The sequence below is a fragment of the Phascolarctos cinereus genome, unplaced genomic scaffold (genome assembly GCF_003287225.1).
Source record: "Phascolarctos cinereus isolate Bilbo 61053 unplaced genomic scaffold, phaCin_HiC Scaffold_3;HRSCAF=262, whole genome shotgun sequence".
Taxonomy (NCBI): domain Eukaryota; kingdom Metazoa; phylum Chordata; class Mammalia; order Diprotodontia; family Phascolarctidae; genus Phascolarctos; species Phascolarctos cinereus.
The window spans coordinates 85,639,490-85,655,674 of record NW_027555736.1 but is presented as its reverse complement, the minus strand read 5'-3'; the positions used below and the strand labels follow the sequence as shown (position 1 = coordinate 85,655,674).

Sequence of the window (16,185 nt, the reverse complement as noted above, 5' to 3'; positions counted from 1 at the left end):
ATGTGAATGAACTAAATTATCTTTAGATTGTGTTCCAATACTTAAAAACTTTTCTTTTTGATCTGAAGAGGAAACTCGTCCTCCTTATCTTCTCCCTCTTTCTCCCCCACCCCAACCTGGCCAGGGTTGGAATTCGAGAGAAAGGAAGAGAATATTTTTCAACATAATCTTTCAATCTTACACCCAAAGCTTTGGCCAGAGCCTTAGAATGCAAAAAAGAAAGAGAATTTTTTCTCCAAAAGTTTCCAAATCTTTTACTCTCAAATCATCTATTCCTGCTATTCATGCAAACAGATTATATTATTCTTTCTATCCATACTTTTCTTTATTCCTGTATGCTTAAACTTTCTTGCCTTTTGTCAAATTATATAACCTAAATAATGAAGTACTTTTTCTCCCATTCTCTCCCCCATCCACCCACTCCCAGGAATGCAGCTGGTATTAGGGAGGGGGAAGGGGAGAAAGTCACTATCAGCATTTCAGAATCCAGTTGCAGCCCTTGGCTGCCTGGCAGTGAAAGATCAAATAAATTATAAACATTAATCACAGACCATCATTCACACAGACACAGACAAACATAGAACAAAATGACAGGGAGAATCCAAAAGAAAGAAACTTGTCAGAAATTCCCTACACAAATGAAATAATACTATTTTTATTTTATTTTATCTTTTCTTTCCATGGTATTCTAAAACCAGGCAAAATCTTTCTTAAGGTTTTGGTTTTTATAAAAGGCAAAACAATCTGTAGTTGTATAGGGACCTCTCATAATGCTGCTTGAGTCTATCTAACAGCTCAGGGTATGGAGAGTGTGGAGGGGGTTTTGAAGCTTCAGCTAAGTCAGGATATAACTATAAATCTTAGGTCTGTTCTCTCTCTCAGGAGAGCCTGCTCTACTATTGTTAGGTGAGCACAATGAAGAAGTTTGAGTACAGGCAGGGAATTTTCTCTTCTCACCCTGTATGTCAGCTTGCGAGCCCATTTTTATAAGATTATATATAGTGAAAGTGCCCAGGGGAACTGATTTCGGGCCTTTGGTATTATAAAATTCTGTCAATTGTTCCCCCACTATCTTCCATGGTTCTAAATCTAAACTCCCTTCCCTTGGAAGCCATGGAGATGTTATATCAATAATGTCTAGAAACTCTCTTATTTTCTTGGGAGTTACCGAGCACCCCTGTTCCTTGATCACTTGATATATTACTCTAACATTTTGTTCCTTATCTGAGAGTTTACTTAGATTTTGCCTCATGGTAAGAAATTCTCTTACCACTCCATAGTCTTGCAACGGGGTATGATTCAGAGACCTCTCACAAGGTCCAACAGACCTCAGTGTCTTGATGTGGGTGTCGCGTCTTCTTTGTCCAGATGTGTCCCGACTGTTTCATGCAGCTGTCTTACTCTCCGTATCTTCAGTGCAGCTTCAGTGTAGCTTCACAGCAGCAGTGCAGCCCCATGTTGGGCACCAGTTTGTTGTGCACAACTAGTTCACTCAGCTACAGAGCCTACCTAGGACCTAGGATTTCCCAATCACCTGAAGAATCAAGAACAGCTTGATCTTTCACTCCTAGCACGCATTGATGAGGCAGGAGAAAAGATGTCAGCCACTCCGTTTATTTTTAGCAAAGCACTTGTATAGTAAAATAACAGGAACTCTTTCTCAAGTTACAATGATGCATAACCCATGCTGTGCTCGAGGACAGTGCATGCACAGTCCATGCACTTACCTACCACCAATCACAAATACACTGTTAATGACTAACGAGTAACTAGAGGAGTTAGAGATGTATAGAATGGAGCACCGAACCAGGCAACCTTGCTCATGGACCAGCACCCGAGAGGGGCCTCAGCCCTTCAGTGAGATCTTGTGAACTGTCTGTAGCCCTCTACATCCTTACAGATCCCTAACAAGCATGAAGTTAAGGCTGTCAGGGCTTGGATTAAGGTTGCTTGTAGATGAGGAAGAGGACACCTCAGTGAAAGTAAGGAGGATTAATGATAAGGAAATCCATTGTTATTGTAAAGTGGAAGGAATATGCTGAGAACAAAGATGGGAGACTGGTACATTTTGAACAGGAAGAGTGCTTTTGAACAAGACTGAGAGTTCACAATGGGAAGAATAACTCATCAGACAGATGCATGAAAAATCTAATGCATGAAAAAAGCATGTCAGAATGTTAGAGGTGAGTTGAAGAACTCCAGTTTAGCAACATAATCAGGAAACCCAATATGGATATCTCAGTGACATTGGCCATGATAGGTTCACCTTTGGAAAAGTGCACCTCTGCCATTCAGAGTAGAGTTCTGAGGTTCACCAATTAGTTGATTAATTAATCAACACGAATTTATTGAGCCCCTACTATGCATAGTGGAACCTCTCACAATACACAGGAGACTAGAGCCTTGCCCTTCAGGATTCGTTGTTTAGCAAGCAAAAAAGCACAATCAGAAATCACACTAATACCAGCCATAGGTGACAAATGCTAGATAAAGTTGTGGACAGAACACTTTGGGAATTAATAGGGAGGGGGGATTACTTTGAATTGGAAGGATTAAGGAAAATTTTCATGGAGATGGAGACATTGGAATTGGTCCTTGATGGATGGATAAAATTTTGACAGGTGAATATGGGGGGAGGGAGAAGAAGGAATACATTTTTAAGGCAGAAGAAATGGTATGATCAGGGACACTGAAGCAGGAAAACTTGAGGATATTACCTAGGAATGGTGAGCAGCCTAGTATTACTTGAGTGAAATGTCTAAGTGAAAGGTCTAAAAAAGAGTAGTGAGAGATAAGGGTAGAAAGGTAAGTTGGAGCCTTCACTGTTGGGCAACTATTTGGAAGCCATTGACTTTTTTTTTTTTAGGCAATGGGGTTAAGTGACTAGCCCAAGGTCACACAGCTAGTAAGTGTCAAGTGTCTGAGGTCAGATTTGAACTCAGGTCCTCCTGACTCCAGGGCCAGTCTGTATTCATTGCTCGACTTAGCTGCCCCTACCATTGACTTTTTTTTTAAATAGAAAGTGATATGATATGACCATGGTCAGAGCTGCACATTAATCTTTGTTTAATATCATTAAGTAGGATGGATAGAAGAGTAATCAGACTAATTAGGAAGAAATATTTCAGTAGTGTAAGTTAGAGATAATGAGGAAATATGAGTTAAGAAGAGTAAGGGTGGAAAGGAGACACATTTGGGAAACATAATTTTAATGGAATTGATAGCACTTGGAAACTAATTGGATACGTATGTGTGCAGGAGAGGACAGAGCCAATGATACTCAGATGATGCTGAGGGCTGGATCTCAGCTGGATCCTCAGACAGTGCTTTGTGTTGTACTAATGGAAGGAGTAAGAGAAGCATTTCAGAGTCCTCTGTCATTCTTGCTTTCCCTGTCAGTGGCTAGCTATCTAAATTGATATAACAACCAATTAAAAACAGCTATCTGGTCTGATGCTGATTGACAAAGGAGCTAACCAGCATCATTAGTGGAAACAAGAAGTGAATGTGATTTTCTCACCCTACATTTTGGTGTGCCCGTCAGTATTTCTGAGACTCCTTCAATATATTATTCCTGCACCTGGGGAGTTGGTGGTAACTTGAAATACTCCTAATTCAGCATTCTTTCCACATTGCCTCCATAGTTGCATCCTTTTAGGGGAAGCTAAATGGTGCAGTGGATAGAGTTCTGGGCATGAAGACAGGAAGGTCAGAGTTCTAAATTGCCCACACTCACTAACTGTGTGGCTTTAGGCAAGCCACTTGATGTCTAACACCTGCCTTAGCTTCCCTAACTGTAAAATGGGCATGATAACACAATCTACCTCATAGGGTTGTTGTGAGGATCAAATCTTTTAAACAATTTTGCCTATGTGGCACTATAAGAAATGATATTTAAAAAGGAAACTCTAGATGCGGTCTATCTTTGAAGTCTTCCACATTCAAACATAGAGTTTTTGACACTAAACCTTATTGCTTTCACAGGCCAAAATACATACATACCCACTGCACCTTAGGTGGAGAATAATGATGGGTAAGGGGATTTGTTGCTCAATTAGGCAAACAACTTTGGGAAATCTGGCTACTTTTAGTGATTACTTATCTTATCTCTGCACTGATTACCATGGCTTTGATTTGACAGCTTTGTTCACAATCACAAAACAGAAATGCTTTATTAAAAAATTTCAACCTGCTATGTTGATTATCTAGCTAAGGTTCATGCCCAAAGACTTGAATCTTAGCCCTGGCTCTGCTAGTAATAAACCTTGGATAAGTAGCTTCCCTGTTTTCCCAGTGACTTACATTCTTTTTCCATAGCATGAGGATGGTAAATGAGGTGACTTTTCAGGTTCCTCTCAATTTTAGAATTCTTAAATTTAACAGCTATAAAAAGCTCTTTGAAGATTAAGATGAAGGCCCAGGAACAAAAACACTTGACTATGCAACCATGTAATGAATCAATTAATTTAGCATTTATTTAACCCCTACTAGGTGCCAGGCATTATTCTAGGTGTTGGAGACTCAAAGACAGAAGTTAAAGGTCCCTGCCTTCATGGAAATTTTAATGAGACCGATAACATATATACAGATACTGAAATAGGGCAAGGTACTACTATTGAGGAAACCTAGAAATCCTTGCACAGAAAATTACACTTTCGCTGAATCTTGTAGAATGCTAAGGAGTCCAAAAGATGAAGGTGGGAGCAGGTAAGCACATGAGCCTTGCTAATTATACAGGAAAAGGACTAGCTCAATAAATCCACAAATATTTACTGAACATTTACTGTGTATTCAGCACTAATTGCCCAGCACTGTGCTCATTGGATCCTCACAACAACCCTATGAGGTAGATTTTATTATTATGCCCGTTTTACAGTTGGGGTAACTAAGGCAGGCATCAGACATCAAGTGGTTTGTCTAGAGTCACACAGCTAGAGAGTGAGGTCAACTTAGAACTCAGATCTTCCTGACTCCAGGTCCAGCACTCTACTTGCTGCACCATTTAGCTTCCCCTGAAAGGATGCAACTATGGAGGCAATGTGGAAAGAGTGCTGAATTTGGAGTCATTCAACCTGGGATTTGAATTCCCATTCTTCTGCTTACCTTTGGCAGATCACTTAATCTCTCAGAACCTCATTCCTGACATCTTTGAAATAGGGATAATTTTTATACTGTCTATTATAAAGTATTATTGTAAGGCTAAAATAAATGAGCATATATGAATAATTTTGCAAAAACCCCCATATATGTGAATTATTATCATTGTTAGTAATAGTAGTGGAGGTATATATCATATAGGGAAAACAACTCCATTGGGAGAATAGAACATTGCATATGTTCCTTCAAAATGCACATGAAAAGGTTAAAAAATATCCCAGCTAAACATCTTGCCATCTGGAAGGAATTTTGATTCTGGCATCAACCCAAGAGTTATAGACAAGGTCCACAAAAGAGGCCAAGGTAAGTACCAAGCTGTGTTATGACTTGAGAGAGTTCCCAGGTGTGGCAAGGTCCCACCACTCCCTGATTAGCCTGCTGCTCTGCGGGTTATTTCCCATATACCCTTGGACCAATGCCTCATTTTAGTGCAAACCTAACCAGTGCTCCATTAATTGCAGATGACTATATCGGAGGACATCCACCAGTGAGGTGTCCATCGAAGAAAGTCCTAAAAATCGGTTGGCTACCTTATGTGGGTTTAGGTGTAGAGTTGTATGTATAGGTTGGTTACCTGCCCTGAAATATTCTGTGTTTTGTGTCTGGAATCAGGAAGAGGAAAGCATAGGACAATGTATGTTTTACTCAAGAAACTGGTTTGAGTATTTGTATTCTGAACTTGTGGTTTCCCATCTATCTCGGTTTAATTCTTCGCTGGTTGAATATAAGAGCTTCTTTGTAGCTAGAATGAGGATATTATTGAGGTTGTTCTTTAGCCTAGGTAATTTTGAGTGGTTTTTTTATTTTCCTGCATTTACATGTTGGCTGGATGTGAAGTGCCTTTATTGAGCTGTGTGTATTCAAAAACTTTCATTTGTTCCATTTCCTTAGAATCTTGGTATTTGTTGTGATTTTCAACACAAGTCAAACCCGAGACAAAGACACAGTTGGCTGGTCTCGCTGTGGGATGAATGGACTGATTTGGATGAAAGGATCCACTGACCTGAATGCTTTCCTTAAACTCACCATGACCCAAGATTTCAGGCTACAGTGATTCCTTGTTCACCACATTATGCCTGATTTCTGCTACCTACTCCATGAACACCATAAACTCTATAGCAAGGATTTGCTTAAAAGGATTCCGACTTTTGAAACAGGCTTCCCTTTAGGTAGAATATTTTATTTGCACTGTTAGCTATTCCCCAAGAATAGCTCTTCAGCATGAATTGTTTGTGCCTGGAGTGCCACCATTGCACTTCTATTCTTTTATTTCTAGGCTTTTCCCCAGGTTAAAACAAAAATACTCCTTTATAATTTTTTTGTATTGTCTTCATTGTCAGAGTTAATCCAATTGAACAAAATGTATTAACTGTCTAGTAATGAAAGAGTGAAAAAACAAGGGCAAGATGGTGACTGTGGCTTGGGAAAACCAAGTTGGCTTGGGTCTAGAATTTTGATAAAGCAACCTTGAGACATTTTTGGGATTCCTGTTCAGCATTTGGTCTATTGCTTGAGAATTTCTTGACATTTTTCTTCTGTCATCATATATAATAGAGTTTCAAGCATTACTAAGATTTTAATTCATGAAAGCTTATAGGGGTCAGATGAATTCAATCTAAGTCATTGATATGATACAGCTATCAAAAAAATTATTTGGCTCTTAGACTGACTTAATAGAAATGTGGAGAACAAACAAGAGTGAGCATAGTTTGGCCATAGTCTTCCATAGTTAGACCAGTTCTGAGTACCTCATTGTGAAAAGCTTATTGGCATGCTGTAAAACATTGAGAGTAGGGCAAAGATTATCACAGCTATGTCCTGAGGTCCTCTCAAGTTGTCTTAGGAGGACAGCTGCTTTACCCCTTCACTTTTGCTGCTCTATGTTCATTTTGTGGTGATCAGTTTGTGAATGAAATTTGGAAAGCTTGGAATTTTCTGACCTTCTCTGCCATCTTCCCAAAATCCCAGATCTAGGTCAGAAGTGGAGGGAATGGAGCATATATAGCCTGGAGAAGAGAAGACTGAGGGAGGACTTGAGAGGACTGTCACATGGGAGAAGGATTAGGCCTATTCTATGTTCCTCCACAGGGAAGAATGAGAGCCAGTGGGTCAAAATTACAAGGAAGTTTTTATTTTATTGTAAGGAGGGACTTTCCAGTAACTAACTAGAATTGCCCAACAACAGAATGTCCAATAAAGTAGTGAATCCTTGTCAGTCAATGTGCTCTAGTAGAGGAAGGATGACCTCTTGGCAGAAGTGCTATAGGTAGGTTCTTAGTATTCTAAGAATTAATTAATAAAAAATAAAAAATTAATAAGAATTAATAAGATTACCTTCAAGGTCTCTCTCTCTCTGGTGAGGCAATTGGGGTTAAGTGACTTGCCCAGAGTCACACAGCTAGTGAGTGTTATGTGTCTGAAGCTGAATTTGAACTCAGGTCCTACTGACTCCAGGGCCAGTGCTATATCCACTGTGCCACCTAGCTACCCAGTCTCTTTCTTTCCAAGTAAGTTTCTAGGATTCTTGTATATGATTTCCAGGTCTGGCCTCTTGCATTAGGTGGAGTTGGTTGCTGTCTGTGTGGTAGACTTTCTGGGGAACTGAGAATTCCCTAGCATTATCTCAGAATAGCTCTCCAGTATGGTTTGATTGTACCTAACATTCCATCAATGTAGTTTAATTCCTTTGCTTTGATGAATGCTCAAACCCTGTTAAATACAACTTTACCCCATGTGTAACTCCAGGCATAATATCAAGGTTCTAGGCTTACTTAGATCTGTTTTAATCCTGGGGATGTTCTTTTTGACTCATGATCCCACCTCAGGTTTCCCTTGGGCACATCAGAATTTGACATTTTACCCCACTCAGAGTTGTCCCTGACGATCAAAATATAGGTCATGTCTATCTCTACGGAAAGAATAAAAGGGCCGTCATCTCTCATGTAAGCACTCAGGCTAACAGGACAACAAATAGAGAGGAAGCTTTATTTATAAAGAATAAAGACCACTATGATAATTATAACTAACATTTATATAGCACTTTAAGATCTGATAAGTTCCTTACATGTTATGAACTTGTTTGATTTTCATGACAACTCTTTCAGGTAAGTGCTGGTGTTGTCTCCATTTGAAGATGAGGTAACTGGAACTGAGAGAGATTAAGCAACTTACTTAGAGTCACATAGCTAGTAAGTGTCTAAGTTAGGATTTGAAACCTGGTTCTCCTGATTCCATTCTAGATAACACAGGTAAAATGCTTTGCAAACCTTATAGCCTGTATAAATGCTAGTTATTATTATACCATGCTATCTTCAAAATATAAAGTGCTTAAAACAGGAAGGACTTGTACCCAAGGCCACAAATATGAAAACAACTTTTTTTCCCCTTTCCAGTGACCTCTACTCTCCCCAAAGACTTAGACTTCTAGACCCATAGCACTGCTCTCAAATTAAAAGTTCCCAGTGAGAAAAAATTGCTTTGGATTATGACTGTTGACTCCTTTCCCCTAGACATAGACAATGTCTATAACTTGCAGCAGTTATAGAGAGCAAAGCCCAGATTGGTTCTTCTATGGTTTGGCTATGGCAATGGCTCCTGCTTTGAGTTCTGGATTGGTCCTGAAACTCTACTACTTGGTTTAGGTGGCTTCTTCTCAGAATTTCCCTGCTTGTCTAGGAACTCCTTAGTAGCTCCATCTCTTCTTCTAGTCACTGTCACCTCTGGGGACATGTGGTTTCTTCCTCTCCTGGGAAGATAGAGCTCCCCACAGGTGCTCTGGAGATGTCCAGGCAACTCTTCTTCAGTGGGTAGAGCCTTTCTCCTTTCTTCCTTGTCTATTGACTCTGGTCCTCTCCTTGGTGTGCACTTGTCCTCTCTCTCTCTCTCTCCTCTCTCTCTCTCTCTCTCTCTCTCTCTCTCTCTCTCTCTCTCTCTCCTACTGTCTCTCTCTGTCCTTGTAATTCTGTTTCCAATATGGTTGAACCATTTGGCTCCTGAGACCTTTGATGACCCTGAAATACTATGATTCTGCAAATTTCAGTTATTACTGAACAGGAACTAATAGAAAATGTGTTATCTTAGGAAGCCTGGGAAAGGGGTCTAGTCTACAATCTATTTCATGCATTTTGATGGTCTGTTTACGTCTTGGACCATCTTAAAAATCATCTTCATCATCATCATCATCATCATCATAATTATTATCATCATCAATTACTGATCATCCTCTCACACCCATGGCTACATGACATTGGGCAAGCAACTATACTTCCTGAGGCCTCAATTTCTTCTCCATTAAATGAAGGAATATATCTACATAATTATGAATATCTCTTTCAACTCTGCTGTTTTATTGTTCTATTGTTTTCTACCAAGAGCTTCTAGGGCACTATCCTAAATAATGAGAATATATGGGGATATTAGACATAGTGATTAACTTTGAGGGATATATAGCCTAGTGGGGGAAATAGAACAGGAACATTAAAAAAAGAAAACATAGAAATGAAATGGTGCCAATTGCTAAATGGATGGTGCAAATATTATAGTGTGAACAAATGAAGAAAATGGAGAAATATGAGTATGAATTAATCTAAAAGAAGAGATTTTCTGAAAAAAAAAAGCTTGGTGGAAGAGACTTAAAGAAGTGACTGCATTTGATTTCTTGGTCTTTCTTACCATTGTCCAAATCCAGATATAGCTTTCTATCTTATCAGCTCTATTGAAATCCAGCTAATCATTGTCTCACCCTCCCATCCAATGTCCCCTGGGATCTCTAGGGTCCTTATCCGCAAAAGTTCAAATGACTTGTAGTCCTCAGAGTGGATGTATATGTATTTGCTCCCAGGGTTCCAGATCAAAGTTAATCAGTTCAGAGACTTCTCACAGCCTTCAAAGGAGTAGAGGAAGTTTAGTGCCTAAAAGTACTTGGCTATGGGTGTGATTCAAGGAATGGATAACTAGCCACACTAGCTACACCATTCGTTCCTTTCAAATCTTTTATCTCTAAAAGTGAATTTTTGATTAATTGAACACAAAAGTTCATAAGCCAAGAAAGGGGGGGTTAGGAGGAGAAGAGTGTTAAACAATGGTTACTGATCTATTCCATTCTTGGTTCTGAGGCTAAGCAGTTCTATGTGACCCTGGATAAATCACTTCATCTCCTTTAGCCATATATAAATTGAAGGGAGTGGTGTACTGTGATTATGTCATTTGGAGGTGGTTTCTCTGGCTCCATCAAGGATTAGCTACTGGCCCTTGACCTCCTTTGGGTAAGGTCCTATCTTTGAGATCCAGGGATCATATATAATTGATAATGGTTTTTTCCCCGTAATATGATTCCCATTTTCTGGTAGTTTCTCATTAGTAACTTGAACATTTGAAACACTGAGAATGTGAAAAAAAGGAAAATAACATAATTCTTGCTCTTAAGTAAGTTAACAATATAGTAGAGGATAATATTTTAATATATCAATGGATTTAATATGTCATTGATGGTAGTACTTCCTACAGGAGAAGAGATTGTAACCCATGCACTACTTCTCATTTGGTGAAGCTCTTGTCTATCTACTTCTATTAATTTTACACAGGGAGTCCCCTAACATCTTGGGAACTTTAGGTCTCTAAGCATTGAATAGACTTAAGCATTGAATAGATATTAATGTGGCATATAGACTGTCCATCTGTTATCACCTGTTATTTTTTAAAACTCTTATTTAATCTTTTATTTTTCCCAATTACATGTAAAAACAATTTTAACATTTCTTTTTTTTCAAATTTTGAGTTCCAAATTCTCTTCCTCCCCCCTCACTCCCCCTTTTTGAGAAGACAAGCAATTTGATATAACTTATACATGTATCACCTGTTATTTCTATGAGATGAAACTGCTTCGTTTTCTTTTCCTGCATCTCTTGGTGGTGATCACAAATCATTGTTAACAGTACCATACATCGATTTTCACCCACCACTTCTCCAATGTCCTTTGGTTGATCTGCAATAAGATTGCAACGTTCCTTGACTTGGAATCAGATAACATCACCAGAGGAATAGAAGTGTTCAAAAGTTGGGTTTTTATTTCAAATTACATAACTATGATAGAAATTAGAAGGAAGTAATTGCATAAAAGAAGTCAAACATAAGGGGATGAAAAATTTCAGCACAGGATTATTTTTAGTTGGGGAAAATCAAGGAAGAATTCATAGAGGAAGTGGAACTTTATCTATACCTTTAATAGGTTGAAATGTAGGAGTGAACCTGTTCCAAGCAATTGTATAAGTGCTGAACACATAGAAAGGAGAGAGCAGGACGGGGGCTATGCAAGGTTTTTGATAAGGTGAGTAAAGTGGTCAGATCTGTGATTTAGGAATCACTAGGAAGGATAGATTGAAATGAGGAAAGATTGGCTAGTGAGAATGGGTTGGGTTTCTCTGAATCATGAGGAAGTTTCAGTGTTTCTTCGTTTAGTGAGGTGTGACACACAATTTCCAAGCGATTTATGAGATAAGAGTATTCACTATTGTGCTTTCTACTATGTAATGTGATATGCTTTCCATAATTGTTGTCTCCCAATAAATCCTAGAGGTCTACTGGGGTAAGTTCTAAGAGTGACTATGGGAGGATGGGAGAAAAAAGTTCTATTAAAAAAAAAACAAACAAGCAGGAAATAGGTCTTTGCCCTTGCAAATAGGAATAGGAATTAGAGACCAAGAGTACATTCTATAAATGTAAGAAAAGTTCTGGGCTTGAAAAAGATGATGTAGAAGTTTCTGTCATGAAGAAGGTAAATGGCCCAGTGGATAGAATGCTGGACTTGGCATCAGGAAGGCTTGAGTTCAAATCGTGCCTCAGACAATTATTAGATTATGACCTTGGACAAGTCACTTAACTTCTGTATTCCTTAATTTCCTCATCTGTAAAATAAAGATAATTGTACCTACCTCTTAACATTGTTATGAGGATAAAATGAGATATTTATAAAGTACTTTGCAGACCCTTAAGTGCTGGGTATTTATTGTTATTATTATTATTATTATACAAACCCAACCAGTCTGTCTCTCATTACTGATTGGTAACGTATTTCTGGAGGGCAGCGTACAGTTCTCCTGTCTTGACAGAATATAGAAGTAGATACAGAATTGCAAATATTCACTAAGGAAATAAAAATATACTTTGTCAGTGGATTACCAAGCCTAGTGGAAGGAGTCATGGATTTGGAATCAAAAGGCCTGGACTTGAATATCACAACTCTATTACTTCTTAGCTATGAGGCTGGGCAAATCGCTTAAATTCTCTGAGCTTCCATTTCTTTATATAGCAATGGTTTCAACTAGACTAAGGTCTCATCTAGTTCAAAATCTCATGATCATATGTTTCCAAGTCCTTACCTTGTTGCTACGTAGCTATGTGTTTTTTCTCTAAGTTCTTTATCCACAAAATGGAGCTACCTGCCCTGGCTGCCTCATGGCATTGTGAAGAGCAAATGAGATGAGGGATTTGGAAGTCCTTGGCTAACTGTAAACCCTTGTACAAATGTGTGTGTGTGTGTGTGTGTGTGTGTGTGTGTGTGTGTGTGTGTTGTGTGTGTGTGTGTCTGCACTAATACTTTGGTGAATCCATGATCTCAATGATGTGGGAATTCCTTCCAACGATGCAAATTGGAAGCCATTCATGTCTTCTCGAGCCACATGACTTTTGTCTTTGTTCTCCTATAAATCATCTATCCATAGGTAATTCAAGCAATGTGCTGGAGGCCTTTCCTTATCTTCAATCCCATCCAACAGACACATGTTAATTGTCTACTACCAGCAAGGAATTGATATGGACAAACACAATCACAACTCAGTGACAATTTTGAGAATTTGGAGAAATTGGAAACTTTCCCAAACTAGAGGTCAGTAGGAGTAGAGAGGCTATGCAGTTTTGATAGGTATCTCTTACCATTGTCTAAAAATGAAATCCTGAACAAGACTCATGGGTGACCACAAGTGGCCTCTCATTGGATTTTCATGGAAGTTGGCATCTTTTTTGCTGCTTGCAGCATTTTGTGCTCATCCAGAAGGTGAGAGAGCAGGTGGCACTGAAAGGAATGCCAACATCTCCATGGCAAATAGAAGGAATGGAGCAGGAGAAACACCTGAAGCACTCTCCATGCACCACGAAATACCAGTGGCTACAATATAAGAGGAATCCGATTGGGAAGGACTCAGAGGTTGTATGATATGAGGCCAAAACCTTTGTCATTTGGAGGTACAAAAGACAGGGACTCTTGCTTGTATGTAAAACAAGGACTGTTTGGGGTTCACAATGAAGTACTGCATGGTCAACCTTTCTTACTCCATTACACTAACTACCTTATGGGACAGCACCATGTCCTCCCTCCAGGTCAGCAAGAGGTATCCATGGGGCCATGAAGGGAGCATTCCTTAGGGCAAATTATCCCTGAGATATCCTTTTCCCCTTGGCTCCCTCTTCACTATTTGCAGAGTAGCCCACATCCTGCTCTGCCTGGATTGTCTTGGAGCATAGATTCCACTGGTCAATGCAGGTTCCCCTATGTTCCAGGAGCACTTAGAAGCCTTTTTGTTGGATGGCAGAGAAGGAAGTGGCAAATTATATCATTGATTTCAAAGTGCTTTTGCAATTGGAGTCATGCCAAATCTTTCAGGAGGCAATCAATCAGACACACCTATTCTGTTCCCATAGATTAGTGAACTGCCTGTGAGTTAGTTTATTTCCTTTTAATAGATTTATTGCAGCAATGGCAAGAGACTACACCTGAGAGCACGCCTCCTCATACCTCAGAGCATATAAATTTCGAAGTGTCTTTATTGAGGTTGACAGGGGCCCAGCAAAATGGGCATCTCCATATTCCTGGGGATATGCCTGTTATGGTGCCAACTTCTATATGCAGGTACTGTGTTACTAATTATGGTATATGTATATTTTCCTCCAAAGTCCTACTTAAATGAGTTTTAATGTTTTAGACCCTAATCTTAGACTCTTTATTTCAGGAGAAATTTTAGGAGATGAAAGTAGCCAGTAGACCTTGGTTATGATTATTTACAAAGTGTCTTACACACAGTAGGCCTTGAATAAGTGGTTGTTTTGTTGAATTGGATGAAAGATATTTTTTTCCTCCTTGGAGAACTATAAGCAGTTGGAACCAGAGCAGGCTAATTGCAATGTCACTGGATTCCTTAAATCGTTGTCAATGGATTGTTTGGTCTTGAAAACAACATAGCTGTTATAAACTTGTAGAGAATGTGGTTGAGGGATGGAATGTTATATCTTAGGCTTTCTGTATTTGTGGCTCAAATGGAAAGGATCCAGAATGTTTGATTCAATGTAATCTCCATCATACAAGGATGGGCAGGACAGATGCCCTTGCTAATTTAATGTTTTTAAAGACTTGTAACTTGCATTCTTCCATGCAGATATGTCTGTCTTAAAAATGCTTCATAATTAGAGTGCACACATAGCTAAGTAGTTTGATGGTTGAAAAGGGAATTGGGAACGCACCCTTGTGTCTGCTGCAGCCTTTGCCAGATGGCCTAGAGCTAGCTTTTCACTCAAATCTGAATGTCAGACGGAGTACATGGCTATGTTCCTGCAGAGCCAGAGGCAAGCCTAGGGAGTACTGCAGTCTGTGATTCTTTCCAAGATAATTTTTGCAGGCCTTACTAACTGAACAAGTGCTTAGTCATGTTCTTATTAGATGGCCATATTGTTTTTAATTTTGTTTTTTGTCAGATTCAAATGTTTCACAACTTTGTGTGTTTATGAAAATAAATAATCATTCTTGGTTATCTTCATCTGGAGAGAAAAGATTTCAGGAGTCCCTGGGGGTCATGTTCCACCTGGCAAATTAATTCCATTAAGATGCTAGAAGCAAACAACCTTGCCCACCTCCACTCCCAAAAGACTGAGTGATGATGAGTGTGTAACTCGTGTATAGATAGTGGTGTAGTTAAAAAGGCAGGTAAGTGTCCTGGCTGGGGGCTCGAGAGATAGGTGAAAGTGTGGTTTTCAATATTTGTCATCTCCTCATTATTGCTCTTCCCACCACATGTAAATCTTCAGCATCAGAAGGCAGTAAAGGGCCAAGCTGCTTTGAGCACAGGGGATTTACAGACTGTGCTTCAGCATAGAGGGCTTGGGCTCTCAATGACAAACCCAGCAAAGATCAGTCCCTTAGAGACAGAACTTTCACATGAAACTCTGAAATGAGTTCGAAGCCCCATTGTCTTAATCCTGGAACTTACAAAACCATCAAAATTACTTGATAATGAAGAACAAACATTATTAATTCCTACTTTCCAGGACTGACATAAATTGATTTAGGTATTTATTGATATGAAGGATTTTATGGGAATGCTGTATGTCATTAGCCAGGAGCAGGGTGGGAGCTCATGACTCTAAACCCTGTCTACCATCAACCAAACATAGCAGGACAGGCTGATGACTCATTCTTGGCCTCAGGGTCCTTCTGACTCTCCCAGGCAGCTTTACGATGTAGACTTTCTTTTTGCGGCTACTCTAGTCATGCTCATTAAAGAGAATCTACTGCATGATGTATATTTTTTAAATTACAATTTTAGAGGCAGAATGGCATTTTGGATAGATTACTGGCCTTAGCATTAAGATGTAGGTTTGCATATTGGTTTTGCCACTTAATAACTGTGTGACCTTAGAGAGGTCATTTTCCTTCTTCAGGTAACATAGAGTCATAAGCAAGCTAGAAAAGATTTTAAAGAACATCTCTTTAAGAAAAACACATCTGTCCATTTTCAAGATAAGGAAACTGAGACCTAAATAGTAGGTGGCAGAGAAGAGAATCAAGTCCAGACCTTTTGACTCCCAGTAAAGTACTTTTTCCACTGTGATACACTACTATATAACTTGTCAGAAGATTATATTAGAGTTATAGATAATAGAGATGAACTAATACAGCAATCCTGTTTAATCTTTTGTATCAATTGTAAACTTCTTGAAGGTCCCATAGTATAGGAAATGCTTAAAAATGTTAGTTGTTTTGAA

General features: G+C 39.1%; 1 protein-coding gene across 1 annotated transcript in view; it reads left to right on the top strand.

Annotated features, from left to right (window-relative positions):
• The window catches only part of DMBT1 (deleted in malignant brain tumors 1), a 181,104-nt gene that overhangs the window by 62,221 nt on the left and 102,698 nt on the right, over positions 1-16,185 (top strand). The window contains 1 exon segment of the mRNA XM_078151612.1: positions 13,187-13,360. Within this exon segment, the coding sequence (XP_078007738.1) occupies positions 13,187-13,360 (174 nt within the window).